The sequence below is a fragment of the Myotis brandtii genome, unplaced genomic scaffold, assembly GCF_000412655.1.
Source record: "Myotis brandtii unplaced genomic scaffold, ASM41265v1 scaffold232, whole genome shotgun sequence".
In the NCBI taxonomy this organism is placed as follows: domain Eukaryota; kingdom Metazoa; phylum Chordata; class Mammalia; order Chiroptera; family Vespertilionidae; genus Myotis; species Myotis brandtii.
This window is the reverse complement of record NW_005358729.1, coordinates 496,421-512,288: the sequence shown is the minus strand read 5'-3', so window position 1 is coordinate 512,288 and position 15,868 is coordinate 496,421. Positions and strand designations below refer to the sequence as shown.

Sequence of the window (15,868 nt, the reverse complement as noted above, 5' to 3'; positions counted from 1 at the left end):
AACTAATTTTTGCAGTTAAATATCAGGTTTATATATTAAAAATGGGTGTCAGTTTCATTGATGATGTGGGAAGCTGGTCAACTAGACCAAGTAAGTACTACGTGAAGGTATTCCATTTCAAGAGATTAAAAGCCATTCTGCTGCCAAGCAAAATACATTCTGAAGGCTGCCTGTTTTGAGATCTGAGTTTTCTTGGGGCTCTGAAATTGATAAAATAATGAAATTATAAAATACTAATCATATTGCCTTTATTTTGAAGTAACCTGTTGCTTTAAAATTAAAAGATAAGCATTAAGTAATAAAATAAGGTATCATGAAACCTAGTTATTATGAATTTCATCTACATTTAAAGCATTGGAAAATACCTTATTGGTAACTTTTTTTTTCTAACAAGATGAGTGGCATTTTCTTGATTATAGGTTTATTTTTAATTTGTATAATTTTTAAAAATTTATCTTCATTATTGAATGTATTACAGATGTCCTCCCTTCCCCCCCATTGTCTCCCTCCAACCTGTTCATGCCCCCTCCCCAGGCCTTCCCCACACTGTTGTCTGTGACCATGGGCTATGCATATGTGCATATAACTTCATTGGTTAATCTCTTACCCACCACCGCCCCTCTGAAATATGTCATCTTTAAGTGGTTGATATGGTTATGAACAGCATTTGTATGGTTGGCTCTGTTTATTTTTTTTCCATAAAACTTTTCAGCGGTTCTCAACCTGTGGGTCGAGACCCCTTTGGCGGTCGAACGACCCTTTCACAGGGGTCGCCTAAGACCATCCTGCACATCAGATATTTACATTACGATTCATAACAGTAGCAACATTGCAGTTATGAAGTAGCAACGAAAATAATTTTATGGTTGGGTCACAACATGAGGAACTGTATTTAAAGGGCCAGAAGGTTGAGAACCACTGCTTTAGATAAAAATCATTTTAGCTCTAACCTAAAATTGAAGTATTTAAAAAATGGTAGATGTTAGTTTAAAAGCAGATATACTAATTTCGTTTGCTGTGTAATGATAATACAGTGGAAGTTTCATAAGCTTTCTTTTGCTTTAACTCAAAAAGTATGTCAGAATTCTGGAATGTGCTAAGTCAAGAATTTTATCCACTTAAATATGTTTACAACTTGTATAAAGCAAGACAGAGTGTGTATAACTAGAGCGAGCAGTATAGTTTTGTTCATATTATCTGTTTGCCAAAAGAAGAATAAAAGATGAATTCAATAAACATTTGTTTAAATTGTTATTTGTTAACACCTTTATATTATAGAAATAGAGAAAACTCAGTTTGTTTTAGAATTATATCCAGCCTATACTAGTATATTGTCCTCACATATAATTGAAAGTAATACAATAACATATTCTTGCATTTAAAAGATTTGGAATAATTATATTATGCCCCAAACAGAATGAGGGAAGTAGTGAAATAATAGCCATTTAAGGCATGGCTCTTGGAAATCAGGTTGGAATTTTGGATGTTTTAAAATAAGGTTTACTTAGGCCTTTGGGCAAGTGACTTAGAATATTCTCAGACTGGTGGGTGTTGAAAAGACAAACGAATAATTAGTGTGCAAGAATGTGAAGCAGTAAGAAGGAAGTTTGTGCAAATTAATGCTGGCACAGATTTGTTAATATATTGTCTTGGTACAAGTTGTCATGAACTAGGTAAAGGAGCCGAGAATTTAATTAGCAATTTTATACTGTTTTTGCTTATTGAACAAATGAGAGTGTTTTTTTCTTCCTGTCAAGTATGTTTTAACAGTTGATTCTTCTACTTTGTCTTGTTTAAAATAGTCTCTTTGCATCTTGTAGAAATAATAGAACTCGTGGGGTTTCTAATACTTTTTTTCAAGGTAAGATTTAGGAAGCAAACAAAGTTCTTGTCCTTTACCCCATTGTTTTTCCCTCCTACTTGAAGGCCTTTGAGCTGCCATTCAAAGTTGAATATTTCACCCAGCCTGCTTCATCTAGCTTACTGTCCTCCTGTCTTCAGCTTAAATAGCACCTACCTTGGCAAGCTACCCAGAATCCTGCCACCCAGGTGGGTAGGTACCCCACTTAATGCATGTTTCTAGTGACTACTCACTTGAAATTAGCTATTGTATTTAGTTTGTTATTGTTGCTTATTATTGCTGTTATCTTCTCCTACTCTTTAAATGCTTAGAAATAACTTGCTCACTATTATAATATTCAGCACATTGCCTGGCCTACATATTAAGTGCTTAATAAATGTTTGTTGACAGTCTTAAGATCAGTTGAAAGTATATTATATGACTAAGGAATTGTCATTGGGTTAATGGACTATTAGGAGAAGTGAGAGATACTGACTTATAATAGTGCTTCTTCATAAAAGGGCTGCTTTTTAATTTACCTTGCCTTTGGGTGAATTCTTAAAACTTCTGGTCTCTTGTGGAATGGAAGTCAAGAGAGCTTTCTTTTTTCTTAACTTCTGATAGTGTGTGACGGTTAATTTATACCTCATGTGTCAGTTAGGACAATTTGATTTTAATGAATCTGTTAAATATAAAGGTCCTTTAAAATAAGTGTACATACTAAAAATATATTAAAAAGGTTGTTAATATACTTACCATGAAGTTTATAGTTGTCTTATTTCATTATAATTGGTATGACTGTATGTCTTATTGAAACTCACTGCCTTTCTACAAGATTGCTGAATATATCAATTCTTTAAACAGGGATGACTTATCCTCCTGATTTTTCTTCTACTATCACTCTTGTCTTGACAAAAGGAAACACCTATTAATGTTTGTAATCTTAACAAATACAGTATCAACATGGGGATTAATGAGAGCCTGAATGCATGAGTTTGATGAGCAAAAATAACGACCTTGTCTTAACTTACTGTTTTTAAAACGCATTTCTCCCCCCATCAAATCAGAAAGGCTTTACACACCTACCTCAGAGTGTTTCTCCACAGTGACACTATTGGCTTTGTGAGCTGGGTAATTCCTTGTTGTGGAGGCTGTCTGCATATTATAAGATGGCCAACAGCATTTCTGGTCTGTACCAACTCAGTGCCAGCAGCAGATGTGAGGGGGGGATAGCTCCACACATTGCTATTCATTTAACCCTGTGGTTTTGAACTATTTATCTTCTTCAACCAGTACCTGTGTTTTAGCCTCCACTACTCCAATGAATCTGCTTCTAAAACTAGTACCAGTGACCACTTACCTGTCCTTATCTTATTTCTGCTGCATTTCACAGTAGACTGCTCCTTGGAATTCTCTGACTTTTCATAACACACCTTACTGGTTCCTCCTTCTTCGTCTTAGTCTTTGTTCTGGGCTGTGCCTCTTCCTCTTTCTTTCAGGTTGTTACCCTTGATCATCTTTTCCTCACTCTACACCAGAGCTTCCCAATGAGAGGACTGAGTGTGTCCCAGAGGTGTATTTTACTTGGACCATTAAGTGATTTAAAGAAAAAAAGGTCAGTCAGTTGGTAGTGTTTAAGAACTGGAAGATTTCACTTAAAAGCCATATTTCTGGTTTTTTTTTAAAAAATTAGAACGGTCAGCACCACGGGGCCAGGACTTGGTCTTGTCAGCATTCACCACTGCAGGCTTTAGACAGGGCATGCGCATTTTCTGTTCATCCCCCACCATTCATACCTGGCCTGCTAACTTCCATTCCATGCCTCGGGCAAGAATGCCCATTTCCCGAGCCAAAGTATTGCTTGGCATTTTCTTCAACCACTCCCCTTTCTGTTTCTCTTTTGCTTTCATTCTATCCTTCATTAGACTTTGTAGATGATTAGTTATCTTATTGGACCTGGCTTTACCTCACTGTTCTATTTTTTCACTGTTCATTTCTAGTTTTAATTTAATTACTCTCTTTTCTTGTTTACTTTTTGCAGAAGCTTCAAAAAACTATGTGTGATGTATATGCATCTGTGCATGTGTAAGTAGAATCTCAGAGGTTCATCCAACCTAGTAGTAATCAAATATTGGTCTGTAAGTTGAAACCATTGGCAAAATAAGAAAATTTAAGTGCTTTTACTTGCCAAAAGTAAGAGTTGGTAGCTGTATTTTTCATAGATTGTTTCCTGTTTTAAAGTCTGTGAACCCCTAACATATTTCTAATCTCATGACCAACTGAGAATTCTTTGTAGAACGTCTCTGACAGATCTCACCTAGCCCCTTCATATATAGAGTGCACTCAGGTATCTAAGCAGATGAAGTAGTGATTGATAACAAGATAGAGAATGCAGGTGGCTGTAGGGAGACAAGGCTTTGGCACAGAAGGCATATGTTAGCACCTTGTATTAGTCCTGAGAATAGAGTTATGCTTGCATGCTTGAGATTTGTTAACAAAACAGCAATCTGAATTTAAATGTCTATGTGAGGTTGTACAAAAGAAAACATAATTACTCTTATGTAATGAGCATTTACTGTGCTAAGCAGTGTGCTAAATGCTTTACATAAGCAAGCTTATTCATTCCTCACAGAAGGCAGGGGTTGGTATAGTCGTTCCTGTTTTATAGCTAATGGGAATGAGACTCAAAGAGGTTGAGAATGAATAACTTACTAAGCCATAGGGTTATTAAGTGGTGAAGCTGCCCCTAGAAGGTGGGTCTTTGAGGATCCAAAGCACTTTAAATCAAAACTTCCATTTCCAAATATAAAAAGAAAACCAAGAAAAACACAATATTCTTCTTTATTACAGGAGAGAATTTCTACAGATTTCTAATACATGAAATATCTGCTCATGTTTGAAAACGTTTACCACAAGTCAGAGCAAATTTAATCACAAAATAAGCTTGCCAAATAAAAGTCTAAAGGTGAAGCCAAGGGCTTGACTAGAAAACCCTTTGTTAAATTCTGGATATATGGGAACAGATAACTCGTCTTTTTAGTTCATAGGCCTTCAGATCAAGATACCTGGTAAATGCTGCATTTTTTCCTTGATCAATTTTCAGACTTACGAATTGGTTCCCTAGGGAGCCCCACTGTAATCAGTGAGTTTCTTTTCTTTTAAAACTACCGTGATGAATCCTTACATGTTCATGGACCAGGCCACTGTCGATTATTTTTTCTGATCCTCAAATTTTCTGATTTTAGACCGGTGATGTTCCTTATAAGTTGGCACTAATGTTCTTGGATCTGCTTAGTCTTCAATTACTTCCATGTCTCTGGCATAAGATATCCTCGGCTCATCTTGTACATTTTCTACCCCAAGCCTGGAATCAGCTATTTCCCCTCCCTACCTCTTACTCAGGAAACTGCCTGATGCCTCCCACCTTCTGCATGGTAGATCTCAGAATGTTTTTTGTTTCCATGACACAACCATTCTGCAATTAGAGATTGTAAAGGTACCAAATAAGGAACTTAACCCCTAATGTGTACCTTATCCCTTTTCCTATCTCTCCTCCAACTTCATGGAAGAAAGGTTGTTCCTTAGAGCAGTAAAGGGTGGTAAAAACACTAAGATCATTACCTTGAATGGGAAGAAGATGACAAAGATACCCTCTACAATAGGAAACCTGCCTGGCCTGAAGGTTCTAAACCTTCAGAAAAACCTAGTCTCCAGGGTGTGCTCAGAGTTAAGCACCTTGACCCAGGTGAGAAAGAGTTCATCTTTTTGGATTAAGGATCAAAGAGGTGAGAGAACAATAGGCTTTGATATGTAGAGATTTGGTTTCTTGAACACTTCCTGTGGATCCTTGTTAGAGAGGTGCCTGGAGGTGTTCTCCCTTAGGAATTCTATGTGGTAGGGGAAGAAGTAGTTTCATTTTGTTCATGTTCTCTTTGGAGCACATCTGGACTCAGGATTAGGTCTCTGCCATACTCATCTTTCTGGAGGCTGTCTTTTGGAAAGGCTTGGGAGTCTAGATCTAATTGTCTACCTTGGGGGCTCCATCTGGAAGTGCACTTGAGGATCCCTGAAATGCTGTGCATCCTGGGGACTCTCAAGGCTTTTGCCTACAGAATGAAGAGACATTTGGGGTATAGGAAGGAGGTTCCTTTTTAGTTTCCTACAGCAGGCTGAAATTTTTTATAAAGTATTTGTATTGATTTTAGAGAGGAAGAGAGAAGGAGAGAGAGAAATATCAGTGATGAGAGAATCATTCATTGGCTGCCTCCTGCACACCCCCCACTGGGAATCAAGCCTGAAACCTAGGCATATGCCCTGACCAGGAATTGAACCGGGGACCTCTGGGTTCATGGTTTGATGTTCAACCATTGAGCCACACCGACCGACTACAGCAGGCTGAACTTTGAAATGGAGTGTTGTCAGGGAATGGGAAGGAGGGACATTCATTTCTTTTGAAGTAGTTTCAAATCAGTTATATTCATTTTTAAAAGTAAAATATGATTTCTTATTTAAGGGCTGAGCTGAGCCAGCTCTCTACTTAAGGCAATGACATTGTTCAGCTGTTCATGAACTCATAATTTTTCTTATATAGCATCTCTAAGGTTGTGGAATTTAAAAAAAATATTCCTGTATAATGGGAGTTTTAGAACCATCCTATATAATAAAGAGCTAGTATGCTAATTAGACTGGATGACAGAATGACCTTCCAGAATGACCTTCCAGAAGACCAGTGGGCGGGGGGACAGGGCTGCAAGGCAGCTGGGGCCATGAGGGCCTACTCTTGCACAGGTTTCATGCATCGGGCATCTAGTCTTGAATAAAAACTGCTGGAAACACTCAAAAGATGAATATAGATTACTAGTATTTACACAGTTGAGAAATACTGCTCAGTCATTTTCACATTTGCTAATAAAAGAGCAGACGAGGGGTTAAGAAGATAGAAAGTTATACCCTAGCTGGTTTGGCTCAGTGGATAGAGTGTCGGACCGTGAACAGAAGGATCCCAGGTTCGATTCTGGTTGAGGGCACATACTTCAGTTGCAGGCTCAATCCTCCTATGTTAGGCAACCAATCAATGTGTCTCTCACGTTGATGTTTCTCTCTCTCTCTCTGTCTCTCCCCTTCCCTTCCACTCTCTCTAAAAATCAGTGGACAAAATAACCTCGGATGAGGATTAACCAAAAAATAAAAAATAAAATAAAGTAGTACATTGTGTTTTAAAAGAAAGAAAGTTTAGAAAGCTGCAAAGAGCCCTGAATGTGAATTTGGGGTCTTGGGCACCTTAACTGGGTTAGCCACTTACAGGTAAATATAAGACACTTAATCTCTTTGGGCCTCAATTCTGCCTTCATTTAATGAATCCAAACATAAGATTGAGCACCATTTGTGTCTCAGGCACTAGGAACTAGTAACTCATCAGCAAACAGAACATGAAAATCCCTGCCTTCATGGAGCTTAAGTCCTTAAGTTCTAATCAGATGAGATATAAGAAACAAACAAAACAAATAGGATATGAGAAAGTGATTAGTGCTAAAGAGAAAAATAAAGCAGAGAAAGTGGGCAGGGCATGTTGTGGCATTTGGCCGGAAATACTGATGAATGACCTCTGTTGCACAGTGTCCTTGTGGTCTTTGTAACTTGGTGATTTGTATGTCATAGTTCAAAGATATAAGAATTCTTATTCTAACAGTCCTATATAATAAAAGGTTCATATGCAAATCGACTGAACAGCAGAACGACCGGTCAGTATGACGTGCACTAACCAACAGGGGGCAGACGCTCAACGCAGGAGCTGTCCCCTGGTGGTCAGTGCTCTCCCACACGGGGAGCACCGCTCAGCCAGAAGCCCTGAGCCTCTCCTGCCTCTGCAGCAATGCTAAGGATGTCTGATTGCCAGCTTAGGCCTGCTTCACGCGGGGGCCGGGGGTGGGGATCTGGCCTAAGCCGTCAGTCAGACATCCCCTGAGGGCTCCCAGACTGCAAGAGGGTGCAGGCCAGGCTGAGGGACCCCCCTCCCCCCGAGAGCACGAATTTCGTGCATCGGGCCTCTAGTTTCCTATAAAATCCCTAAATGGATTCTTGAAATGTTAGTTTGAACTCTTGCCTGTGTTGCTACAGGCCATACTCTTTGTTAATAATGATATTTTGCTACCACTTTTTATATATATACTATGCTTGCCTTTTGGACTAATATTTCTTTTGTCATTGGAGGAAGTCCAGTTGGCCCCAATATACTGATCTTGGCCATATTTTGCATAGAATGCACCATTCATATTGTCTTGATATTTTTAAGTTCCTAAAACAAAAATGATACTTTTATTTTTGTGCACTCACAAAGTGGTATCCAATAGAATAACAACATCAACCATTTAGTGAGAGCTGGCACAATGCTAAGAACTCTGTTCATTTTTAAGGAAGTTATTACCCTCATATTGTTAATAAAACTTATGGTTCAGGAATAGATTAAGCCACTTGTCAAGGTCACTCAATCAGGGCCTACATCTATAACATGAGGTTACGTTCAGCTCTATTATTTTATTCTATACACTTAGTGTGCGATTTACAAGGGTGTGGTGTTCAATTTATAGTACCTAAAAACAAAACTGTGTTGCCTAAAGATGGCAGGTTTGAACACTACATGAATTATCCCCACCTTTTATTTGTTTACATAGCCATTCTTTTAACAAATTAATCTTTTTGTGTCTATGCTGATTCTGAGGATACAGGTGTGAAAAAAAAACAACTGTCTTCATATTTGGGGATTTAATTAAATGTTAATATATATAAAGCTCAATGCCTGGCACATAGAAACTTTTCAGTAAATTATTGTTGCTATTATGATTAGTGTATGAATGTATTATGTGTATGTATGTGGTTATTTATGATCATTCTTTTTTTATTGATTAGAGAGAGAGAGAGAAACATTAATGTGAGAGAGAAATTTCAATTGGTTGCCTCTTGCATGTGCCCTAACCAGGGATTGGATCCTCAACTGGGTATATGCCCTGATGGGGAATCAAACCCACCATTTTTTAGTGTACAGGTTGATGCTCTGGCCAAGTGAGCCAGAGTTGGGATAGACACTACTTAGGGCAAGTATACAAAGATGTCAAAAAGGCTACAGAGAGGTTGAAAATATTTAAGGAAATATTGGGTAAAGAAAATCCTCATCAGCTGATTATTTGGGCAGCTGTTTATATGCAATCCAACAGGATTGAACAAAGGGAATTTAAATGATAGCACATCCCATTTTATTGCATTCTTCAGCTATGTAATACTATAATTAGGCAGTGATGACTACTACTATGAGAGTGATTGCAATGAGATATAGCTGAAAAGTTGCATCTAAAAGGAATTTTGAGAATAGAATTTGTTGACTGATTGAATGTAGGTGGAGAAAAAGAAGTCTTAGGTGATTTCAAAGTGGGGCTACCATAGGATTACAAGAATGATGGGTGCGTTAGCCAAAGTGCAGATGGGAAAAACAGAGCTGGGGTGTCCAGTTTTAGACTTTGAATTTAAAGTGACATCATCACATTCACTTGAGATGTCTTTTGAGCCCAAACCATCACGATGCAATTTTTGCAGGGATAACTGCATTTAAGTTAAGAAAATAACTCAACTGTGTAAGTCTTGGATGTGAGTGATCTCCTTGACTGTTAACTTAGCAGTTTTTGTTGTCACAGACAAAATTAATTATGTACCAACAATGTGTCCTGCTGATCAAAGAGTGGATGCCAGGTTAGGCGGCATTAATATAAGTATAGTCATCTGCCTGAGGGAGATTCTGTGGTCTCACCAGCATCTATACTGAGACCACATTCCCTTGTCTCAGCCAAGGCACCATGTTTTCTTACAAAAATTAGAGAGTGACCAGGATGGTGAGGGGTATGCAAATTATGTCCTGAGGAAATTGGTTAAGGAAGAATGGAACACATTTAGGGGAAATATAATAGCAGTCTTTAACATTTTGAAAGACTGCTATATTTTTATTATTGCTGTGGGGAAAATTGGGTAGAAGTTTCAGAGAGCCTAAATATAGAAAAATAAATAAAAATTTCTAGCAAAATAAAAAAGCTACCCATTATTGTGTCATGAGGAAGATATATAATTGCCCATTTGCATTTTATATGATACACTAGATGACTTTTAAAAGTTCATTGTTCTCTGCATTATGGGTCCATGAGAAACTATTTAGTAGCAATGGTGTATTTCAATCTATAGCAATATGCCACAATCAAGGAATAGAAGAGTTATACTCTGAAAACACCAGCAGAACTTCATTCTATATACAATTATTGAAGTAATGTAAGTTTTAAATTTACCCCAGTAGTTGTCTCTTATATGACTAAAGTCTTCCCTTGGGGACTGCCCATAACCATAGAGAGTGTTACTAATGCAATACTATCGTGCTCGTTCTGGATGCTTGCTATTTCTGAAAGCCTTGTGAGTAAAACATCATTTCGAGTAGCCTTGCCAAGGCATCCTACTGCCTTCCTGCAAACATCACCTCCTCAGAGAGGTCTTCCCTAATGACAGCCTGAGTTACTTTCCATGCCATTATCCTATTTTCTTTCCCTTTTATGTAGCACTTAGCAGTAATAGAAATTATTTGTCTACTTACTTGTTGTCTGTCTTATTTCCCAATGTATAAGCACTATGAGAGAGGGAATCTTATGTGTCTTTTTTACTGTAGTATAGAGAATAGTACAAGGTACATAGTACACATATAACAAATACGATTAAAGTAATGGAACATTTAGATTGGGTCTTGAGGTATTTCTCAAAAGCAACTCATTTTTTTGCTAAGGTGTCTCTGGACCTTTCTGTATAGTTTATGTAATCAATGCTGGAGATCTGACATATTTGCCACGGTGACAGAGGATAACCACCTGGTCTTTCAGATACCTTTATGACTTTGAAGGTCATCAATGAATCTTTTTTTTTTAGTGATCTTATTCCATCAAGAATCATCCCAGTTCCATGGACTTCATCTTAGTTTTAACTTTGAAATCCTTTAAATGTTGAGGTTATCAGTTGAACCCTGTTCATCATCTAATATCATATTCTTGGTGGTGGTGCTCAGAATTTCACATGGTAGCCTTTTCTAGCCAAAGCCGTATAGTTAACTAGAGGCCTCGTGCACAAAATTCGTGCACTCTGGGCAGGAGGGGAGGAGGGGTCCCTCAGCCTGGCCTGCACCCTCTCGCAGTCTGGGAGCCCTCGGGGGATGTCCGACTGTCAGCTTAGGCCCGCTTCCTGTGGGGAGCAGGCCTAAGCCAGCAGTCGGACATCCTTAGCGCTATTGAGCAGGCGGGAGAGGCTCCCACCATCGCCACTGCACTCGCCAGCCATGAGCCCGGCTTCTGGCTGAGCAGTGCTCCCTCTATGGGAGCGCACTGACCACCATGGGGCAGATGCTGCATTGAGCGTCTTCCCCCTGGTGGTCAGTGTGCATCATAGCAACTGGTTGTTTTGTCATTCAGTTGATTTGCATATTAGCCTTTTCTTATATAGGATGTGTCACCCAGATAAGTGCCTTTTCTTGGGTTATCTATCTACTTTATATCATCTTGAGAGCTAACTGTTGACTGTCAGCTATCCTAGTATATTTCCCAAGATTGATCTTCAAAATTACATTTCATCAAATTTCTTACATCGCCTCCTCTCAGCAGACTTTGGTTCACATTTCATTGAAAAATGGACACTATCAGTCAGGAGCTCCCTCATCTTTCCATCACCAAATCGATCCAGTGTTCTGATCTGCACATACCTTTTCTCTACCTTCCTTCTTACTCCCTGGATGAAAAGGTCCTACTTGCAACTTGGATCCTATCCTCTTAAAATCTAAAGGATTTTGATTTCTGCAATTATCCCTCTCCTTGTATTAGTAGTTACTCATTCTCTACAGGTTTATGTCCATCAGCATATAATAAAGTGAAATGTATGTTATTTTAGGGAAAAACAAACCCTCCAGCTGCCTCCTAATTTTCCAGTGTCCTTTTATAGCAAAAGTTCTTCAAATAATTGTCTTTGCTTTCTCACATTTTCTTGACAGCACACCTCAAACAGAGTTTCCTTTCCAACACTTCACTCCTGTTGTCAAGGTCACTATTGCTGTTCACATTGCTAATTCCAGTGGTTATTTCTTCATTTTTATTTTACTTAACTTTTCTCTAGGATTTGATCTACAGTTACCTTCTTAAAATAGCTGCCTTTTCTTTTCTCTTGGCTTCTGTGACACTATATATCTCTGAGAGCCTGAGTCATAGATTTTTGTAATTAATTGAGGCTGCACTATCAGGAGAAACCCATAAGGGGGTGAAGGAAGCAGAGTAGAGCAGAGCAGGAAAAGGATCTAGGCAAAGATGTCGCCCACGCCATCCTCATCGCCCGCCTGGCCCACTGCAGTCATGCCTGTTATCCTTGTGCTCACCTCTTGCTCCACCTGAATTTAATGCTTCACTTGGGAGTTGTATGACAGGAGAACCTCAGATCTTTGGCAATATTTCTGACTTCAGGAAATTAGCTCCTTTGTTGATTTCTTTTAATGGTTTTGAGTCTATAGGTCACAATGCTAGGGTATTCTCGAGCTATTCAAGTGAGTTATAAATGAACCATTAACTGCATTTTTAAATACCCTTGGAATGGTTTGCGATACAACTTTATTAAAGTGCTTTAATTGAAAATTAAAGTGTGCTTTAATTAGCATAAAGTGTTTGAACACGAACTAAAATGAACTTTATTTATAAAAATTATTTTAGATATGTGTAAAAGGATTGTTTGTGATCATGCTGAAGTTTTCGTAGGTTATGTCCATCTCAGCAAAGGGACTTAATTATTTCTTTTTTCTCATCTGAAGGTAGATAATGTCTGAGTCCATTAAATCTCTATATGTTTGCAGTTGACAGTACTAAATCTGGGAAACAACCTTTTAGAAGAAGTTCCAGAAGAGGTGAAATACCTCACATCCCTGAAGAATCTCCATTTATTTGGGAATAGAATTAATAGATTTGCTTCTGGAGCATGTGGTAAGTTAGTCAAAGAAAAGCAGTATTATAGTCTCAAAATTAATCCCCTTATATTTAACAATTTAGAACTGAATCCCCTTATACTTAACAATTTAGATGAAAAAGGAACTTTACATGTTTTGCTTTTGGGGGGAGATATTTACATGCTACTCTTGAAATTATGAAATTCTGGGGACTTTTTTTCCAGCTATTGTAGTATATTTCTTTAGATGTAGACCTAAGAAAATAAGCAAGCATTAGTGTAGTGAATTTTCATGTCTGTTTATACTCTTGAATCTATGGGCCCTTTCTTTGTGCCAGAGTGAGAACTAGTGGAAAATCAAATCAAGGAAAGCTTTCCACAGCTCTCCTTTTCCTTTATATTTTTTATTTTGTCTCAGATACTAAGTCACAGTCTTTGATCAAGATAATAGGTTTAGCCCTGGCAGGTGTGGCTCAGGGGTTAGAGTGTTGGCCTGTGCACCTGCCGGAAACCAATTCCAGCATGTTCAGCAGGGCTGAATCTGGGAATGGCTGATGTCATTCCCCAAACCTGAATAGGATTCATTAAATTGATTGCTTGCTGCCAGACAGCAAAGGGCATCTTAATCTACATGTTATTTTTTTTTTATTAAAAATATATTTTATTGATTTTTTACAGGGAGGAAGGGAGAGGGATAGAAACATCGATCAGCTGCCTCCTGCACACTCCCTACTGGGTATGTGCCCGCAACCAAGGTACATGCCCTTGACCGGAATCGAACCTGGGACCTTTCAGTCCGCAGGCTGACGCTCTATCCATTGAGCCAAACCAGTTAGGGCTAATCTACATGTTATTGCCTCCTACTGGCCAAACACCTGAACAGCCGTAGGCTAATTCTTCCAATCTGACAATGTCTCTGTATAGGAAACCTTGACCCTTTGAAGTGTATATCTCTGCCTCGCCTCAGGACAAATTGTGTTAATAAAAAGCATGGGGTCCTGAGACGAGGAGATCTGAGATCTTAGTTCCCTTTAAACTAGGCTCCTCTGACCCCCAAATGCCTTTCAAAATTATTTTTTATCTCTGGACTCCTATTTAATCTACGCACAGCCTTCTCCAGATTGCTGAACCCTTCTAGATGCTGGAACAAGAACCCCGGCATGCATCAATGGGTGTCAGGTTCAATTCCCAGTCAAAGGCATGTACCTGGGTTGCAGGTTCAATCCCCAGCCTCTGTTACGGCACGTAAGGGAGGCAACTGATCTAATCTATGTGTCTCTCTCACATCGATGTTTCTCTTTCTCTCTCTCCATCTCTCTCTCTTCCTTTCTCTCTCTCTAAAATCAATAAAAACATATCCTCAGGTGAAGATTAAAAAAAAACTGTGACAAATACTTATCAATGTTTATGCACTTTATATATACAATACCACATATTCAGCATTCTATTAACAGTTTACTTAGGAAGAAAACAGTTTACATAATAAAAAATTCAGGGAATGGAAACAAGTAGACAACATTTTATTAGCTATACTGAGGGAATAAATTTAAGTAAAATCTGATATATATAATATTAAACAATTTAATGCTAATTTAGATTTCTGTAAGGAAATTTTGCTTCTCATGTTGCCTTTAAATGAGGTTTGTAAAATATATGTAATCTGTGTACACTGCCCCTAAATGTCTTTAGATCCTGTATGTCTTAATTTTGGGGCTGTTGAACTTTGAAAATCCTATGTGATTGACATAAATTATGGTCTATATCAGATCATGATTATCCAACTGCATTGTTCAGCATGTATTACATGACCCTGTCCCCTGACCAGAGCAGACTGGACCAGGGTTACATGTGTGTCCTAAGCTGTGTCAATCATACACTCTTTGCTGGGGATTGTGATAAAATCTAAAACAATTTAATTGGCTTAAGTAATCATAAGATAGTGGTTGTAAATGGGTGGCTCATGAGCTGAATCTGGGTCACAAATAGGTTGGTTCTGTTTTGTCTGTGTTTTTCTTCTCTCTCTCTCTCTCTCTCTCTGTCTCTACTCCAATGCATTTGTTTGTTTAAATTTAGCTTTATTGTTGAAAGTATTACATATAAGTTTGAATTTAGTGCCAAGATTTGCAGATCAAGAGAATTCACATAAAGGCTGGATTTTTGGACCTTTCTGTCTGTTTTGAAAAAGAAAGATTAGGCAAGACTGGAATTACATTGCCACATGGCAGCAATTGCTAGGAGCTGGCTGAATGGGAGTCCAACCTGCTCAGCTCTCAAGAAACTCATCATGGAAAATCTCACAGAGGCACTGTGTAAATCTGAGTATGTGAATTCCAAAATCTTCGCAGCTGTAACATGTTACGATTTCACAATTTTGTAATTGGGGCACAGGTCACAGAACCATGGGCAGGAGAGATGAGCCCCGCAAAGGAACAGGTGTGCACAGTGCCGAGAGATGGTGTTATGTGTGCCCGTGTTGGTTTGCTTGGGTGGGCACATTTGCTGGGCCTGTCAGAGCTGAGTGTGGGATTCACAGATGCAGGGGGCATGGAGTGTTTGACTTATTTCCCACGGGGTGTTTTGTTGGGTAGATGAATGTCATCCGTAAAGAAGAATCCTTGGACTTCATTCATTCCCTCCACAAATATTTATGTGTTCCAGTGCCTTTTGTAGTGCCTTTCTGGTTTGAGTTCAGTTAACTAGGCTATAACTTCTGTCCTCGGGCACCATGATTTAGCATAGTGAAACTTTGTGATAAATTCACCTTTTTTGTTTTTGAAGCGAGTTTAAGAAGTTATCTGTTATTAGCAACCCAAGAGCCATGGGCAAGACAAGAAATCAGAAGGAAAATCAAGTTATACAGAAAAATGGCTAAGAATTATAGCTAACATATATATATAACTGAAGTGTCTAAAATTATTTTCTAACAGATGGCTTGAAAAATTTGATCCTACTTAATCTGAACAACAATCAGCTCACATTTATTCCTAAAGAAGTCAGCAGGTAATTTTGTTGATAGCAACATTTAGTTAACTCCCC

The 15,868-nt window shown here is 38.5% G+C and overlaps 1 protein-coding gene across 1 annotated transcript in view; it reads left to right on the top strand.

The window, feature by feature from the left end:
* The first annotated feature begins 908 nt into the window (after positions 1-908).
* LRRC69 (leucine rich repeat containing 69) overlaps positions 909-15,868 on the top strand; it is a 31,376-nt gene continuing 16,416 nt past the window's right edge. The window contains exons 1-5 of the mRNA XM_005866527.2: positions 909-3,455; positions 3,882-3,925; positions 5,399-5,585; positions 12,744-12,870; positions 15,760-15,832. Coding sequence (XP_005866589.2) covers positions 3,897-3,925; positions 5,399-5,585; positions 12,744-12,870; positions 15,760-15,832 — 416 coding nt within the window. The 5' untranslated portion in view covers positions 909-3,455; positions 3,882-3,896. The remainder of the gene's footprint in view (positions 3,456-3,881; positions 3,926-5,398; positions 5,586-12,743; positions 12,871-15,759; positions 15,833-15,868) is intronic.